The following is a 17,556-nucleotide window of genomic DNA, read 5'->3' as shown; positions in this document are numbered from 1 at the left end:
AAAATTTTGAACTGCAAAGCTCTGCAATAGCTCTTTAGCAGATAGATCTCCCCTCTCCCTCTCCCTTGTCCAGCTTTTACCCTTAGCTGAAAATGGACTTTGCAAGCTAGGAAATGCCTAATTACAAAACCTGCACTAAACTCTCCCAAAGGCTTTCTGGTCAGTAGGTAGAGAATTGTGTTTTCAAGTGAATTTAGTGCTGCGTAGCTGGTCCTTGATAGTAAAAGTCCCCTTTTCACAGAAGGATGGTGGTGCAAACTGTACCTTCTGGAGAAGCACGTGTTAAAATATCTCATCCTACCCTGGGAAGGATCGTGATGACCATTCTGTCAGCCTTTAACCTCCCTGTTGCAACCAAAAAAGGACACTGATTTAGACCCACACTGACAGCATCCCTTTGTTTCGTTTAAGCCAGGAGACTATCTCTGAAATGCAAGGAATGGTGGTCAGTGACTAGAACGAGAAGGTAAACCACAGGAAAACATGTCCTTTACTCTCCCTGCAGCAATGTGGCACTCAAAGACGAGCTATCAAGTAACAACAGGGTATAAGAACTCTGATGTAGGTCGTATTTGTAGCATAAATACATGATAATCAAAAGTATAGAAAGGCCCTAGGCTACATTTTGGCAATTACCTAATCAATTTTATGTTTCACAAAAAATAATGTGTGAAAAAGTAAGATTTTTTGGGTTTAAATAGAAGAAATAAAAATGGATTTCAGAATTCTGTCATTTTGAAGTCTTAATATTTATGTTAAAGCAAGTATTTTTAATCCTTAACCAACAAAATAAAATAATGCAGATTGTTGCTAATGGTAATGACCAAAAGGACCCATTTTATGATGTATCATACAGACTCACGCAAAAAGTGTTTGACAAAGGGCAAAATCTCAGGATTTTAAGCTGATCCGGGGCTGGAACAGTCCCCTCTGCATATGAACACCATTTTAATTGTGTATTTTTGCTTTAAATTCCCTTTGCTAGATGGCTAAAACTACAGTGTTTGAGTATGGAGCATGAAGACATGGAGACTGGGGAACCACTGAAACCTGAATGCCTTCTGACTGCCTTTTCCAGGGTACATGTTAACTCGCATTTTGATGTTATCTGTTAATAATGTGAAAAAAGTTGAATGGCCACAGGCCGCATGAAATGAAGTCAGGGGCCATACATTCCCCAGGTGTTGTGCAAAGGAAATGACTGATAAAAATAATTTTTCTAGCTGACCTCTGGTTTACCTTTGTCTGACAAATAATTTCCGACTAATTCCCCTTTAAAACTTTCTTTCAGCTACAGCCTGTTCCTAGAACCTTCTCTGTCAAAAAATATGGACCTCACCTGAGCCAGTTTATTGCTTACTTTAGATAAAGAATAAATTAAATCTTGGTTCTAGATATACAAATAGAGGTCCTTAAAAGAAATTAAATTGCTCTATTCCTATGAAGGGATAGAACAGAATTTGGCATTTGGATGGCTCATTAGAGAAACTGTTTTGTCTTGTAAAACTGCAGAGAGGTACTTCAGGACAAGATTTCTGAGGGGTTCTGGAGTGCTCACTTTTGCAGCAGCAAGTATTTGAATGCTGCGCAGCCCAATGGCATTCAGAAACCCAAGTCTGCTGCTTAGGCTTAATGTGTGTGAGGAATCTGTCCCCTAAGAAATAGATTTGGCAAGCTGAATGAGAAAGTTTAGCTACTAAGACAGAGGGAAACTACGAGGAGGGACAGAGCTTAAACTAGCATCCTTCAATGAGATTAAGAACCCAATACTTGGCTGAAGGGCTTAAATGGATTAGAAGTCATGTTCATATTCATCTTTCCAATTGTTTTATAATTAAGAAAAATAGTAATGCTGCTGCACTCTTGCTGTCCTTGTTTATAACATAAAAGATTAATTTTCAAAGCAGGACAAGACTGCTTTCATGTGCCAGCCTATTGCTTTGACCAACTAGACAAGTGCTAAAATCAGTTCCCTCTTTAGCCCAAGATGAAGAGAAGACTGCATTCACTTTTAGGCTGTTTTGCTTGAGACTGTCTCCTGCCCCAAGAAGCTGTGCCACTGCACAGAAGACCACAAAGTTTCAAAGTTCAATGAGCCAGAAAACAAGAGGAGCAAGTCTGGGTAGTCTATTGATAAGCTGCTCAGCTAATCTGGGACCAACTGAGTTCTGGTGGTCCTTCCCAAAAAAGGAAGAACATTTCTGTTTCTGCGTCTTGCTTTGTTTCTATGTTATACCCCTTTACCACCCAAAGTTAGCCACTCTCCTGGCAGATAGGAGATGTATTTTTACTCTTCCAAGATAATGAAGAACTTATTTTCCAACACTATACAGGTTATGCACAAGGAATTCAAGGCTGAAACGTGTATTATACCCAGTGTCTGAAAGAAAGTGAAAGCTGCTTGCCTTTAGACAGGATCCTGGGTGGCATAGTTCCCACGACCCCTTCCTGTAGCTCCACAGATCAGAAAGTAAGTGGGATTTCAGGTACTCCTCTCTTTTCTGTGCTTTCTACTGGGAGGGTTACACAAGCTTTCGTGTCTGTTGACTTGCACACTGGCAGTATGCAATCCAGTCAAAAGTAGCATCTAATCTTTGGTTTCTTTTTTTGTGAATCTCATTGTTTTTTACATGCTTGATTTAGTTAACCAAAGTGGGAAAAATACTGGAATTTTTCCTTAAGAATATAGCCCTTAAAAATTATTCAAATACAGGCTAATGGGAGCTGCAAATGCCTTGCGCCCTTCTGCCAAAGTGGAATTTAAGGGGAACACACAAGTCTGTTTCCATAGTTTATTAGTACAAACAATGCATACACAAGACTATATATTGTTTGAAGACCGCAACAGATTTCTAATTTAACAACTCTGTAACAAAATTTAACTAAATTTGACATTTATGAAAATATAAATCTCTGATTAGATAGGCTTTCCAAACAATACAAAGTTTACATAAAAACATTCAATGTGATCTATTAGTTGCAAACAAGTTAGGAAAAATCATTCAAGTCACTTAATATACTATATTGGCTTGTACATTGAACATTCACACACTACATTAAGTTCTAGTTTAGCATTCATTTCTTGGAAATTTGTGGCACCGAGTTCTGATTTTAAAAATAAAATTGTTCAAATAATTTGAAAATATTTCCACAAGTGTGCCATCTTTAAGATATGGAAGGACAGAAAAGTCTTATTATTATTTCAGATGTTGTCCGGTGGCTTTTTTTTCAACTTCAGCAAAATGTATTTTTTTAAAGCCATTGTAATTATTTCACATTTTCTGCCTTGAGACTGGTAAAACTGTACAAAAGGCTCAGAACAGTTTTAAAGCAGAAAGTGAAGCTTGTAAGCATGTGGAAATAAGAAAAATCCATTACAAATTGGACCTTTGGACAGCCTTTACATTTAGTGGAATATTGCAGCACATATACAAGTAGTCCCAGAGTGTTTGGTCATCTGATCTGTAATTATCATGGGAAAGAACAAACGATAGTAAGGCAAATGTTATCAACATAAATACATGGCATGTCTGAAAACTTTGTATTAAGATTACTTTGAGGACACAGTAGATGCTTTAGACTTAGTTAAAACAAAATGGATAGCAACCTTCTAACATAAAGAAATTATTATGTTTAACTGCTCATCTGTAAGGCCCTTTCTCTTTGAAAAAGTTTTCATTACGACCTGTACTAACACACACTGTGAAGATAAAAAAATTCCCCAAACCAAAAAGAAAACCTCAAACCCTATATTCCTTTTATGATCTAGTTTTTTATCATTTTTATCACAATACAGAAACCTGGAATCCCTGCATGCAATTAAAAAAAAAAATCTTTCAGTCCATTCATTGAAATGAACAAATACTTATCACCTCACATGCTGACATGTTTGCAGCTGACTGGTGCCTACTCCTTTCAACCCAAAGATGAATCCCAATTTTTAAAAAAATAGGTATTTTTTAAATGATGATGGAATGTATCAAGTGTTCCAGGTTGGCAGGTGACATCTTGTCATTGCACCATCAAGCAGGAAAACACATTTTTGCAAGTGGGTATAAAGTTGGCCGTTAGCTATAGACCTATCTAGGCAACTTGATATATAAAATAGTGGTCTACCTCTTCTCATCGAACATGTGGAGCTTTATATCTAATTAAAACAGTTTGTTAATAAGATCACCTGACTTCTGCAAAAGCATAACAATTTTGATGGTATTGCTAGAAATTTTTAATCAAGGCCCTGATGAAATCCTGGACTGAAACTTTTATTCTGAAATTTAAAAAAACCCACAGCCCATTTGTTTTATGTTTTTTTTTTTTCTTTAAATAAATATAAGAACTTTTATTGAGGAAAAACCAGCTGGTCTGCCCTCTGCTGTTTCTGTCTTCCAAGAAATGCACTGATTTTTACGTGAATTCAGAGTCAAATCTATGCAAGTATGCTATTATTCAGATAAGCTAATCCAGATAGTGACTCAGTTGTCAGCAGTAAAAATGTGTCCTCTGCAATCTATGGCTGAGCACACTTTCTCATAGCAATAATTGTGTTTTTTGGTTGGTGTTGCTTCACTCACCTCAGGCTCTACAACTGTAATGGGGCTATCCCTTGCGAATACTTCTGTTGATTCTCTCCAAATGCAGTCTGCAGTCACTTTGAAGCTATAATTATGACATTTTGGCCTAATCACTTGTGTTGTGTTGTTGAAAATCTGGCGGCTGTTTGAAGTAGCAATTTTGATTTTCAGTGCAGCGTCGACTCGATCCACTACTGTGTAAGTACCTATACTTCCATCATCAAATCCAATAATAATATTTAAATGTCTCTGTGAGAGTGTAAGAAAAGTGGGAGTTTTATAAAGAGAACAGGCACCGATGTTTTTGCCATCTGCTAGCCTCATTACTATTAAACTAGAGACTGCACCATTGTCATCATCTTCTTCACCGCGAAAACAAATGTACACAAGATAACGGCCATCCCGAGACAGCCTCTGCCGCCAGATGACACCTGGAGTGTGAACCACACGAAGTTTTCCACTGTATAAATCAAGCACATTGATGTTCTCATCACCACGGGTTATAATTCCTAGCTTCCCATTTGGGGATATTTCAAAGTCTTCCAAATTTTTTAAGAAATTGGTAGGCAATTGTACACGTCTGCAGATTACTTCCTCTGTTAGGCTCCAGATGTTTACAGTTTCAGTAGATGTTATAAATACTATAATGTCTGGGCAGTCTGGTATTAGCTTAATATCCACAATGCTTGCACCATCGTCACAGCAAAACTTCTTCGTTATACTGCCTGTCCAGAGACTTACTGCCAGAACTTTATTCTTTGCCATTCCGACTACAAATGTATTTGCAGTTGTTATAAATGCATTCTGTAAGGCAACTAAAATATTGCAAACCCTATGTCCCGTAGCCAGTCGCCAGACTCTGGATGCATTTTGCTCACAGAGAGAGACTACAAATTGATCATTATGAGTAATCATCAGCTCTGAGATTTTTTGTCCATTAATGCGAAAGATATTTTCACCACTAACAGTGTGCCAAACATACTGGCTGCATTTATCATCTGATGTAACCATTATCTCTCCAGAAGAGGTCAGCACACAATTTTCAACAATACCTTCATGCTTGAACACAGCTTCTATAAAGCCAGTGCTGAAGTTCCACTTATGGACAGAATCTGATCCATCCAATGTGTATATTAATTCACCTCTGGCTGGCAACACCAGTCTTTGAATAGGCTTGCCAGATTTGTCAATATTGGACATAGCAGTTATGATGTCTATATCCCAAACAGAAAGGACACCACTGGTGGATAACGATAGCAGCATGTTATGATGATTTGATTTAATTAGCCTGACTATAGTTCCTGAGATTTCCTGTAAGCTTGCCATACACTGTCCTGTATCTCTTCTCCAGACAAAGATGGCTGAGGTATTTTCCATTGAAGCAATTATACAGTTGCCATTTTTTGACAGCACGGCAGATATAAAGCGCTCATTGTGTTTAGCTCTAAACTTTTCAGCCACCTTCCACACACGAGTGTCAAGAAGTTCAATGCTGAGAGCCTTACAAATTAAAATTGCACTTTGGTCTTCAGAAAGCTCTATGCTGACAACTTCACTGTCTTCTCTCCTGCAGTCAAAGTCATCCGTAAGCTGGGGATTCGCAATTTCCTCTGTATTCCAAACAGAGAGGCTACCCTCGCTGTCCACCATCACCATTTCTTGGGCTGTGTCCAGAATGAGAAGGAATTTCACAAATCCACCAGAAAATTCAGAGGTCACCGTGGCCAGTTTCTCTCCGCTGCCCAAGTGAAAAATGCTTGCGGTGTTCAAATACTGTCCGCAGAATGCATAAACTCCATCTGGAGAACACTGCACACAGGTCACTTCATACCAGCAGTGGAAGTGATAGAGAGGCCAACCGTAGAGCAGATCTATTACAGTAACGTCTTTGCTGGCCTCTAGCCAAGCAAGTGCATGGTTGACTGATAATGTAAATCCATTTATAAAACTGGAGCCCCCTGTAATTCCACAATGTTTTGACCCCTTAATTTCCACCTCAGACAGAAGACAGGAATTTATGTTATCATATATCAAGAGAGTATTTTTTGTTGTAGCCACTACAAGGTACTTTTCATCGCTAGTTAGCTTCATCCCTAAAATAACAGATGGAGCTGTTGTAATCTGCCTTAGTAACTGGCGGGTCTCTACATCCCAAGTGCTGATGGAGCCATTTTCTAAAGCAGCGATAATTGTGCTGGGATTAAATGTAGGCAAAATCTCAGTAACGTGCATGCAGCTGGATGACAGCGGCAGGCGCTCAGGGCTGTAGGTCACATCCATGGAGGAATGCAAAGGGACTATAGAGCAGTATTTGGGTCCATCCTTGTCACATTCTAAGAGGAGGTGTCTGAGTTTGGGCAATGAACTTACCACTGGGAGAAGCCTTTGCTGCAATTCAGCAGAGAGTGAACCTGGGTATTTTACTACTTTGAACTTTATACTGCGCAGAGTACTGGCCAGAAATTTCAGCTCCTTTTCTTGAGAGTAGGTGTAAGCCAATTCTATGTCAGAAAGTGCTTTATCAAATTGCCCTATCCTAATCATGGTGTACAGCCAGCTGAAGTTCATAATGACTCCATACAGAAGATCATCTGTTCTTCCACACCTTGTCAGGTGATGAATAAGCTCTGTCATTTTTCTGTGATTGATAAAAAAAATGTCAGGCTCTAACGGATTACACTGAAAGACCCATGGCTGATCAGGTGCTTGCCTGTCAAAAGCAATCTGATCCATGCAGTGCTTTTCTTCCTTGCTCAGGCCTCTACTGTCATGGTCAGGACAACCATTCAAATATTGGTCATTGTTGTAAAAAGGTTTTCTTCGTCCACCTGACCAAACACCAAGGAAATACTCTGCCATGACTGTGTGCATTTCACGCAAGTCTTCTTCATTGTGTAGGTACAGCTTCTGGGCAATTAGTTGCAAGTGCCTATTTGCCCAAAGAAGTAATGTTACATTTTTCACCTGTCGCTCTATTAAGTACCCCTGTAATCCCTCCTTAAGCCTTGCAATGTATATATATGGAATTCTCAGTGGGTTACTTTCTCTGACACTCTCACTAAGTTCATATATAACACTGTTGTCAAGGGCTAAAATGTCTTCCAGTTCCATTTCACTCAGGCCAGATCTGGACATAGTGATGTAGCCAAGTGCTCTTGACAATAGTCTTGATCCACACTTGTTTTCCAGTGACCAAAACAACTGCTCTATACTTTCATGGACAGTGACACAGAGGGAGGACTCATCCACATCTTTGTGAGATCTCCAGTTCCTGACCTCTCTAAAGGTTAAGTTTACAAACATAGGCAGTGTGCACTTGGAGAATGCTTCATTGACATAGATTTGTTGTCCTGATGTTACTTTTCTTTTAACTCGCAGTAGCTGATGTTTCAGTATTTGGCTACACATCTTTCTGTCCCTTGCAGTCAACTCAATGTAGTTGTCTTCTTCATGAATAAGGCACCTCAGTTTTTGTAGGATCCCGTGCTTGTTTGGCAGTGTTGACAAAATTATCCTTACTGAACGGGGAAGATGAATGGGAAGCCACCAGAGCTTCCTACCATCATCACTCTCTGTTAGTTGTTCTAGAGCATCAAATATTATCACCAGTGGCCTGTGGAATGACGATTCATTCAAGAGATTAATGAACAAGTCCCGAAGGTCGTGAATCTTTTTTGGGTAACTTTGTACAAGGCAACGATAATTAACTGCTAATTGTTCACAAATGCTTTGTAGTATATTCCTTAGATCTGTACTAGTTTCAGTGGATCCCAAAAATCTTACAACTACCACAGGGTCAGAATCTGGTCCCATCTCTTCTTGCAGCCAGGAGTAGGCCTAGAATATAGAGCACAATTTAGTTAATATTTAAATAAAGCACCATAATAGCATTTATAAATAGTGATTGCCTATACATATAAATAAACATTTTAAAATGTTAGTGGTTAAATAGAAATGTTTTCACTGGCAGAATTAAAGGCTGTTCTCATTTATGTGCACTGGATGAAATATGTATGTGCACTGCTTGAAATTTACGGTATATATTATCTTTGTTTAGCACAGGTAACATCCTAAACCACTAAGACCCTTAAGCTTAAGGGGACACAAGCAGAATGTAGTCCATAAATTCCAGGTTACTCTTTGCAAAATCTGTGTCTCATTTCTGAAAGTCAGTAGAGAGATTCTCTTATTAATAAACTTAGACACATAGTTACCTTAGTTCCTACACCACAGAAGTACACTCTGTCTTGGTGTGCATGTGACTCACACATTGCCACAAGGGGTAGAAAGTATCTTTTTTTTTTGGTGTGTTTTTTTTTTTTTCCTTTTAGCATACTCTAAAGAAGAGAGGAATTGAGGAATGTGACTTTAAATACTCTGTCTGTGGAGGCTAATACACTCATTTCTCTTGATTGGTAAGTTTTTTCATCTCACTTTAAGTTATTACAGAATATTTGAAAAGAAAAGCGTAACCAAAGTCTCTAGGTTAACTTATGTACTCAGATTCTGAAATGATTTCTTGAGCTGCAAATCTCAATTTCATGTAGGCAACTGATGTCAATCTATAGGAAGTCACATTTGGGAAAGATATGGGATTTTAAATATTATTTTTCGCTTCTCTATTTCCTTCTGGTTGATACGGCTGTTTCCCAGCCCACTGTGCTAAACTCTCTGAGCACCCCACAGGGAACTCAATGTTGCGACTACTAGCTGGAGAATTGGGCTTAAGAGATGCCAGCTCACTCTTTTTCTCCATCTGGTTCTGCCTTGCACAAAGTGTTTCACTCATCTCCCTGTAGTACTCGGTTCAATGACTCAAACAGCGTATGTGAGATAAATAAGTACAGGTATTTTTACATGTTATTATAGACAGATTTATAGCAAGTGTAGTTGTAGCAAGTGTATCAGCCTAATTCCGGAGTAATTTCTGATAATATAGGAAGGCATGACTGAGAAAGACATGTTGTATTTGTGAATAAGACTAAAACCAGCATATGATGTTTAGACCGTTCCAGATTCTTAGGTCCTCAGTGGAACAAGAGGGAAAGAGATATTTCCAAATTACATGCTAATTCCAAAATACAGATTCCCATTAGTTTTTTAGAAGCTCCAATAAATTATTTTGTTTTGGCTAAGCACATGAAACACACATGATTATTATAAGTCTTCTGAATATGTGGATAATAATATGCAAAATATACTTTTGATTTTTATTTTATATGTTGAAGGCTGATATCAGATCTGTTGACAAAGAAAGAATGAAAACTAATTTGGCCCTTACACACTAATGCTCCTAACATCACTATATTATGTAAGGTATTTATTTACCTTCTTTGCCACTTCAGCTAATAAAAGAGTCTTCCCTGTGCATGGTCCTCCATATATGATAAGAGGGTTAATGTGTCCTACTTTGCTAGGTAGAATGTACCTGTGAACTATGTTTAATGCCTCACATCTATATTCATAAAAAGTGGAGTATGTTTTACATAGTGATGAGTGTTGAAGAACTTCATCATACAGCAAGTCTGTCTCGGTGTCAAAATTCTGCTGCACTGTTGCTTGGATTATGTCAATCATGTCTTCATAGAACTGTTTACCAAGTCCTTCAATGTAATGGTTCTCCACTTCTTGGGAGTAACCCAGTTTCATGTCACAGTGAGTGACGGACGTGTATACTCTCAGATTGGATGATGCGACGATGGTAGGAATGAATTCATCCCTGAGCTTTATCAGTTTCTCATGGGCTTCAGGATCTCGTAGAAACTTCCCAGCTGTATGTACCACATCCATGTATTTTCCCATCTCTGGAATTTTAACAAAACGCTCAATGTTGGCAATCTTCCGAATGTAGCAAACACACTTCTTTAGGAAAGCTGGTGTTTGTTTACCCAAGGCAAAATCGAGTTCATCTTCAATAGCTGAGGATAAAAAGAGAACACAGAGACTCTCTTGTCTTTTGTTTATAAACAGTTCAAGAACATCCCCCACCCCAAATGTGTAGACTCTTAAATGACTGCATTTTTTTCTGTAAAAAACAGAAAAATCACTGGGTCCTTCCACATGGGTTTTGGTCTCAAGCAAGCACAATGAACATTTTTTTCTCTTCAGTTATATGACAAATGCCAACAAAATATTTTTTCATGTTTTTGGAAAGGTTGATAGAGAAGATAATACATATATTGAATACATTGAAATAGCCTGATCTTTACCAGAGGAAAGATATCTCTTTGCTTGGCTGTGCTTCATTTTTCCTTTCTCATACAGCAATTTTACAGCAGTCTTAAAAATCTTCTTAATCTCTTCTGATATATCTTGCCATTTGTTCTCATTCACGGAGTTTGAAGGAGATTCCATCTTTTAAAAATATCCATAAACAGTAGCTGTAATACACATATCTACAACTTCAGAAAGTAAAAGCCTAATATTCAAGTTCATAAATACACAGAATCAGAGAAACACATACACTAAAAATGAATATATAAGAGTTCAACTGTTTATACTGCAGGCAATCATAATTTATTCCATTTTAGAATTATAGAAGTCAGCTACTTTGAGTGTTTTCTAAATTCCTACTGCAGGCAGCTAATGCAATATTTTTCTATGAAGGTGTTATTCATCTTTTTCTTGAAAAAGAGTTTTGAAAACCAAACCAGAAGTAATGATAATAAAGCAGTAGTAATATTGGTCCTTTAATAAGAAATAATAATAATAATAATAATAATAATAATAATAATAATTTAGACTTGAATCTCAAACTTGAAAATGAGGTTCCTCTAATTAAGTAACTCACATTAGCTACCATCATATTTATAAAATATGAGATTATATCTGACATTACTTTAGTTCATTCACTGCTACAGTAACAGTAATCCTACTGTCATCAGAAAGGGACTCTAATATAAATTCACTAATCCTTTCAGATGATATCTTGCAGGTGCCATGATGGAGGTTTGTCTAAGGCAGCTAGTAGTCACTGCTGCATCACCTACTGCAAGTGAAGCGTTTAAGGGGTTTCCAGTTTTTCTGGAGGGTGTAATAGGAAAAAGAACAGCCTCCAGGATAAGCTCCCTAGCAACTCCTTGACATGCTCAGAGCTGTGTATCTTCTGTTATATTCTGTAAGTTTACGAGATGTAACTATGTTAGCTTTAAGTTATGAACATATCTTTGCTTACTCCTGTGTATCAGTAACTGTATTCAAAGGGATATTGTGGGCACTAGCAAAACAATGCAGAATGTTATGAAACTTGTATTCTCCCTTGTGATCAATACTTTGGAATTACCCATTATACTGTCTTCAACTCATTAAAACTGCTTTATGTGTCAATGGCTTTTCTGTCTTCGATCTTTTTCAACAGAGCAAAAAAATATGCTAGATGATAAGTGAATGCCGTATAATGCGATAGTTTTCTTGTATAATATACCAGGCACTCAAAATGTTAAGTTCATTTTTTTCTACACTGAAACCTGTCCGTGGGTATATAGGATGTGTAGGAGGGTAGAACTAACCCCAAGGTAATACAGTTTTTATTCTCATCAATTAAAGACAAATGCATGTTTTAAAAATGAAAATTCAGTGTTCAAAAAACTTCTCTTAGAATACAATTAATAAGTTAAAAGTATGAAATCTGATTCTGGATAGCACTAAGCAGTTGTTTGCTGTTAAAGAGCTTTCTTGTATGGAGATAGAAGGGAAGATGTGTATTTCTTCCCCAAATCCTTTTCACTGAAATCTAGTGAAACCACTGCACCAGGCAAGGAGCAGAAGAGCCTGAGCACTCTCTATTCCAACATCAGGGAAGGGAAGAGAAGTCTGTACAATTGTCCCACTAGCGCCAGCAGTTCATGAATGACTACAGTCTGTGTGCTGTAGCTGTATCAGAGGGCACATCAAAACAGGAGTCGCAACCCATTATGTTCCTTAGTGTTTCACGGCTGTTCCCTTCACCGTGTACGGGAAAGGACCATCACAGCACCAGTTGCTCAGGTGTGCACAGGGCTGTAGAAGATAATTCAGAGACAGCAGGTGCCTGGTCCTGGTAACTGTCTGCCACTGTTAATTGTCAGAGAATAATTTTGTAAGGAGATAACTATGACTTACTGTATTCTGGTAGCTCTTCAGCATTTCAGATTTTGGTCTGAGGTAATAAGCTGGTGGCACTGCATTCTCATCCCTGCAGTACCACTCTTCTAAAATCCTTGTCTCCAGCTTGGCCTCTACAGCAGCATCGAGGATCATTTCAAATTCTGCTGACTCAACTTCCCCTGGTATTCGGATATTCCCATACTTCTCTCCCAGTAGGCCCTGTGTATTTGCAGGAAAAACAGGGATTAAATTTTTCTTTTTAGTGATGTGAAAATCCTCCTCTGGATCTTAATGTCAAAAAATCTGTGTGATAGTAGTTTAATGGCTATGAAATTACTAAGAAGGGAAACAGATACAGTGTAAGATGAATTACAGTTAAGAGTATTCTACTGAGCTGCATCTTGCTATGGTGACCTAGTAAAATTTCAAGTACATTGATTGTCTTTCATAATATTAACTGGTAATAAAAACACAAAGGCATTCAGAAGAAGTAATTAAAAAATACCTAACATACTTAGCACAGTATTGACTTATGTGTCATTGATTCCCATTAGTCACAGGTGGGATTAATCTCACATGCAAAAGCAAAGGTGGAAATTCTTTTCTCTGGACTCAGAATAAGGATGCATCTCTGGATTCTTTACCTCTTGGCTTTATTCTTAGTTTCCACAGTAATGGAACATAAGATTTTTATGTGCTGTTTGATGAAAATTCACACAATGTTATGTACAGCTCATACTGGTATTATTAAAGATGTGGCTTATACCAGCAATACCAAAGATCAATGTTGCAGAACCACAAGCTGCTTTGCTCTCTTATATTCCCTTGCTGCAAAAGATGTTCAATGTCTTTTTCCCCCAGTTGCTGTGCACTCAATGAATTGTGGGGCAAGGGAAACCAGTTTTGACTAAACATGAAGTAGAAATGGATCAAACCCCATTTTACTACTTAAATGAATTATTTTTCATATAAAGGTTTGTGGAAGTCAGTTCTTAAACTGTGGCACCTTCAAAAATGAGGACTAAAATATTGGTTGTGATGCTCTAAATACACTATTTTGGATTTATTTCTGTAGTTTGTTGTCCATAAATATTTTATAAAAATACAATTGTAATGTTTTACAAATTGATAGACAATAGAGTTGTAGGACGTTATTGTATTATTTTAACAGATTTTTTGCAATTTGTGATCATGGGATTAATTCTACATAGAAATCTTCATCCACAGAAGTCAGTGAGAATTCTCACTTAACTTAAAATAGGATTTTTAAATTTCTTCCCTCATTTAAATGTATTCAGTAAAAGTTTTGAGTTAATGAGCAATACTTAATGTGGAGAGGAACCAAGAGTATCAGTATCGTGATGTGAATCAGAAAGATCTCTTAGTAAAGTAATGCTAATGCAAATATAGCTGTACCCTAAAAATGTAAATTACCTTATTTGTAAATAGTAATAAATCTAAATATTCATCATTTTTAAACCACTCATCATAATGAGAAGCTGTTTTAAACTCTTCCAGCTGTAACTAAACCCTGAAAATCAATAACTGATGATGATGACACCTGCTTCACTGATTATAAAAGCATGAAGCCACAGACCATTTTTCTTAATCCAGTTGTGCAGGCAGAAGGTATTGAATTGTTCATCATGCTGTAGCCTCGGAGCAGAGATATCAGAGCAGTGCATGCAAACACCTCCTAACCTCTTTTGAGGAAAACCACCTCGGTTCCCACAGCCCGCAGTGTGTAAACTAACATGGCTGATTTTTGCCTGGAGCCGATTAGGAACAGCTGACATGAACTACAGTGCTGACTGTGATGGCAACGGGCTGGCATCCTCCAATAGTGGGGTAGTGACAAAGAGCTGGTGGACAGGAACAAGTCACTGTCTGCCCACTGCTTAGGAGAAATGAAGGAATGTAGGAACTGTGACAGTTCATACAGCCCAGGTTCCAGTTTCTGACAAGTCAAAAGTAGAGGCATTAGGGGAAAGATGGGTTTGCCTGTCTGCCCATTCAGATCTCACAGTAGCTTCATTCAAGGTGCACATCAAGAAGTCAGAAGAAAGGAAGAAATGTGTTCAGCAACCAGAATTAAATAATAATAACTTCAATTAAATGGATCCAGTATTTTTATTACATGAATTTATTTGTTCTGTGTGAGCACTTGTAACTAGCAGTTCCTTCAGAGACAGAGCCATGTTGCTTCACATAAAGAGGTAACTAGGGAAAATTTTTCCTGTTCTAATCTATTTATAGAGCCCTATAATTTTAGAATTCTGAAGCTGGAGAGGTTAAACAAAATATAACATTTCCCTTCTTTATTCAAGTGAGGTTAGTAACTCCTATCATGCTGAACTGCAATCCTTTGCACATTCATGTTGATGAAGAAATCTCATAAATTTTTCTCAGAGGAGCTTTGCCATGCAAATTTTGCAGCTACCTTGTACAGCAATTATTAATTGAAATTCATTAGGCTATGCTTTTTCTGAATTTAAGTCCAGTGGATTCAATAGACAGTTGCCTGAGCAAAGATCAATAGCTGGGTCCTTCATTAACAATATTAAAATGTCAACATTAAAATGTCTGATTTTAATGTACTGCATTTAATCAACTAAATTTGGCTTGGAATTATTCTGTGTACTTTTCTGCCTCTCTGGTGCAGTTTGTGCTGTTCTCTCTCCACTGTACTGTAGGTAAATAACAAATGGCAGTAATCTAAAATGAAAAAGATGAATGTTTTTTTCTTGTATCTTATCTGTCATTGCAACAGACATAAAGTAAATAATCCTGTATTCAGGATCACTCTCTTGGCTACTTGAGCAAAACACAATAGAAAGGAACTAGACATGATGAGAATATTAGAATCATTGTGGATGATGAGTGATGGTATAATGAGCTTTTAAATAAAAGAGGCCTATGCAAATATTATTTGAAAGCCCTCACATTTTTTTAAATCAAATGTTAAGCACTACAGGACATAAATTTATCATGGTATATGTTTGTGATATAGACGGCATTGCTAATATTTTGTTAGAGGTCTGATATTAGTTGAGGGAAGAACAGACATACATAGGAGAGGAGTCACACAGACAGAATAGTGTCCTCCATTTGGAATGATAGCAGTGAGCATGCATAAAGCTTAATAATCAATAAAATAAGCCTTCTATCATTTTGCTTTGAGGTACTTATCCTCTTGTTTGGCTGTGGCTTGTGGAAAAGTTTTAAGGTTAATCTTAAAAGATGACACAGGCATAGCACTAAGAAGAAAAGGATTGAGGAAATGTGGAGGAAAGAGAAGTCTGAGCGCATGTAAGTTGCACTGAAAGCTGAAAGCTGAGTCTAGCTTGTTATTTTTGACATCTAGTGTTTAGGAGAGCCTGAAGCTAACAGCTGTACCAAGAAAGGAACACATCAGTTGAAAATCATGTAAGAATCTAAATGTGCTAAAACATTTAGTTTTAAAACTTAAGGAGTGGACCATGGCACAAAGGAAGCTGCAGAGGCTATGGCAGCACCTCACCGCCACTTATTTTTCCCCTGACAACCGGCCAGGGAAGAGCGGGCGGCGCAGTGCTGACCAGCCGCCTTCTGTAACTGCGCACCAGAAAACTATTGCAGCAATTTTGGTAGAAGTCCATACAAGCTGCAGGAGTTGGCCAGGCTCAGAGCACACCTCTGAAATTTGTGTTAAACTCACGTGGCTGGTATGAACAAGGACTCCGTGTTTTAGCCAAAATGTAGGCATTTCTGCAATTAAAGCAAAGTTAAGGAGCAGTTGAACAGAGATTCTGAGTACACTTGTAGCACCTACTTGGTGAATATGTGCATTTAGAAAGGCAATTAAATGAGTTAGTGTCTTTGATGTTCTAATACCGTAGAATGACAAGTAAGCAAAGAGAAATAGAAATACGAACAGGATAGGAAGTAAAAACAGCACTGGAATGAAGGGAATTGATTACACAAATAGAACCAGCAAATCATAAATACTGTGCTGAGCAGATCTATCAGTTAGAGCAGGGCAATCCCCGGCACTGCATTGCAGCTGCATTCCTCTTAATGCTTCAACAAAAGTTAGCTGAGGTTCTGGTATTAGCATGCAAGTCTGTAACCATCTGAAAATTATTCTAGCAAAAAAATGTATGTGGTAGAAAACTCTCCATGGAGTCATTCCTGTGCTTTCAAGGTACTCCAGACTACTCTTGATCTACAGCCCAGTTTCACTGATAATTTAACTGAGGTATTGAAACACAACTGGTTTTCATTTTTCTGGAGGACAAAAGTAACTGACACTTTTCCTAAAGTACTCTGATATCACATCTAATGCTTGAAGTAAGAGGCATGCTGAGTAAATGCAGCTATTTTCTACTGAAAGACTGATGCTTGAATAACTCTACAGGTTCTTGAGGAACAGTTCTTCACCTAACAGGTTTTTCATTAACAGTGGTCACAAGTTAAAAAAAAAAAAAGACTAGGGCCTATAAACAGACAATATGTTCTTGCTGGAATCTCAATAAACTCTTTGTTTGTAAGGCTACATAACAGCCTTAGGACGGGTATATTGGCACAGATAGGCTGCGAAAACTAAATATTCCAATGTTTAGGTGCAGAGGTAAGGCTTGGAAGCACCTCCTTCTATCTGGTACCAGGGAATAGCGACCTCCCCTCCACTCTTTTGGTGCCATTATGGCATTTCTATCTGGCTGTGTAAGTGTGTTCTATCAGGGTACCACAAAACACTCAAATCTTTAGAGGTCTAAATGAGAAGCTCTGAGTCATACTTTTCCTCTTAGAGGCTTCAGTGTCTGACCTGCATCCATACCAGTGACTTGCAGCAGCCTCTGCAAGTATCTGCCCCCTCTCCGTATTCCTTATACAATCAAGTAAATGCAAATTTCTCGAT

General features: G+C 37.9%; 1 protein-coding gene across 3 annotated transcripts in view; it reads right to left on the bottom strand.

Annotated features, from left to right (window-relative positions):
• Positions 1 to 2,778: 2,778 nt before the first annotated feature.
• NWD2 (NACHT and WD repeat domain containing 2) overlaps positions 2,779 to 17,556 on the bottom strand; it is a 55,252-nt gene continuing 40,474 nt past the window's right edge. For 2 of the 3 annotated variants that reach the window (XM_054066252.1, XM_054066254.1), the window contains 4 exons: positions 12,672 to 12,875; positions 10,781 to 10,925; positions 9,900 to 10,489; positions 2,779 to 8,408 (listed from right to left, as the gene is read on the bottom strand). In XM_054066252.1, coding sequence (XP_053922227.1) covers positions 4,473 to 8,408; positions 9,900 to 10,489; positions 10,781 to 10,925; positions 12,672 to 12,875 — 4,875 coding nt within the window. In that variant the 3' untranslated portion in view covers positions 2,779 to 4,472. The remainder of the gene's footprint in view (positions 8,409 to 9,899; positions 10,490 to 10,780; positions 10,926 to 12,671; positions 12,876 to 17,556) is intronic. The other variant, XM_054066253.1, reaches the window with a different exon arrangement.

Source organism: Cuculus canorus, chromosome 4 (assembly GCF_017976375.1).
Source record: "Cuculus canorus isolate bCucCan1 chromosome 4, bCucCan1.pri, whole genome shotgun sequence".
Classification (NCBI taxonomy): Eukaryota; Metazoa; Chordata; class Aves; order Cuculiformes; family Cuculidae; genus Cuculus; species Cuculus canorus.
Note: the sequence above shows the minus strand (reverse complement) of the source record. Positions and strands in the feature narration are given on the sequence as shown.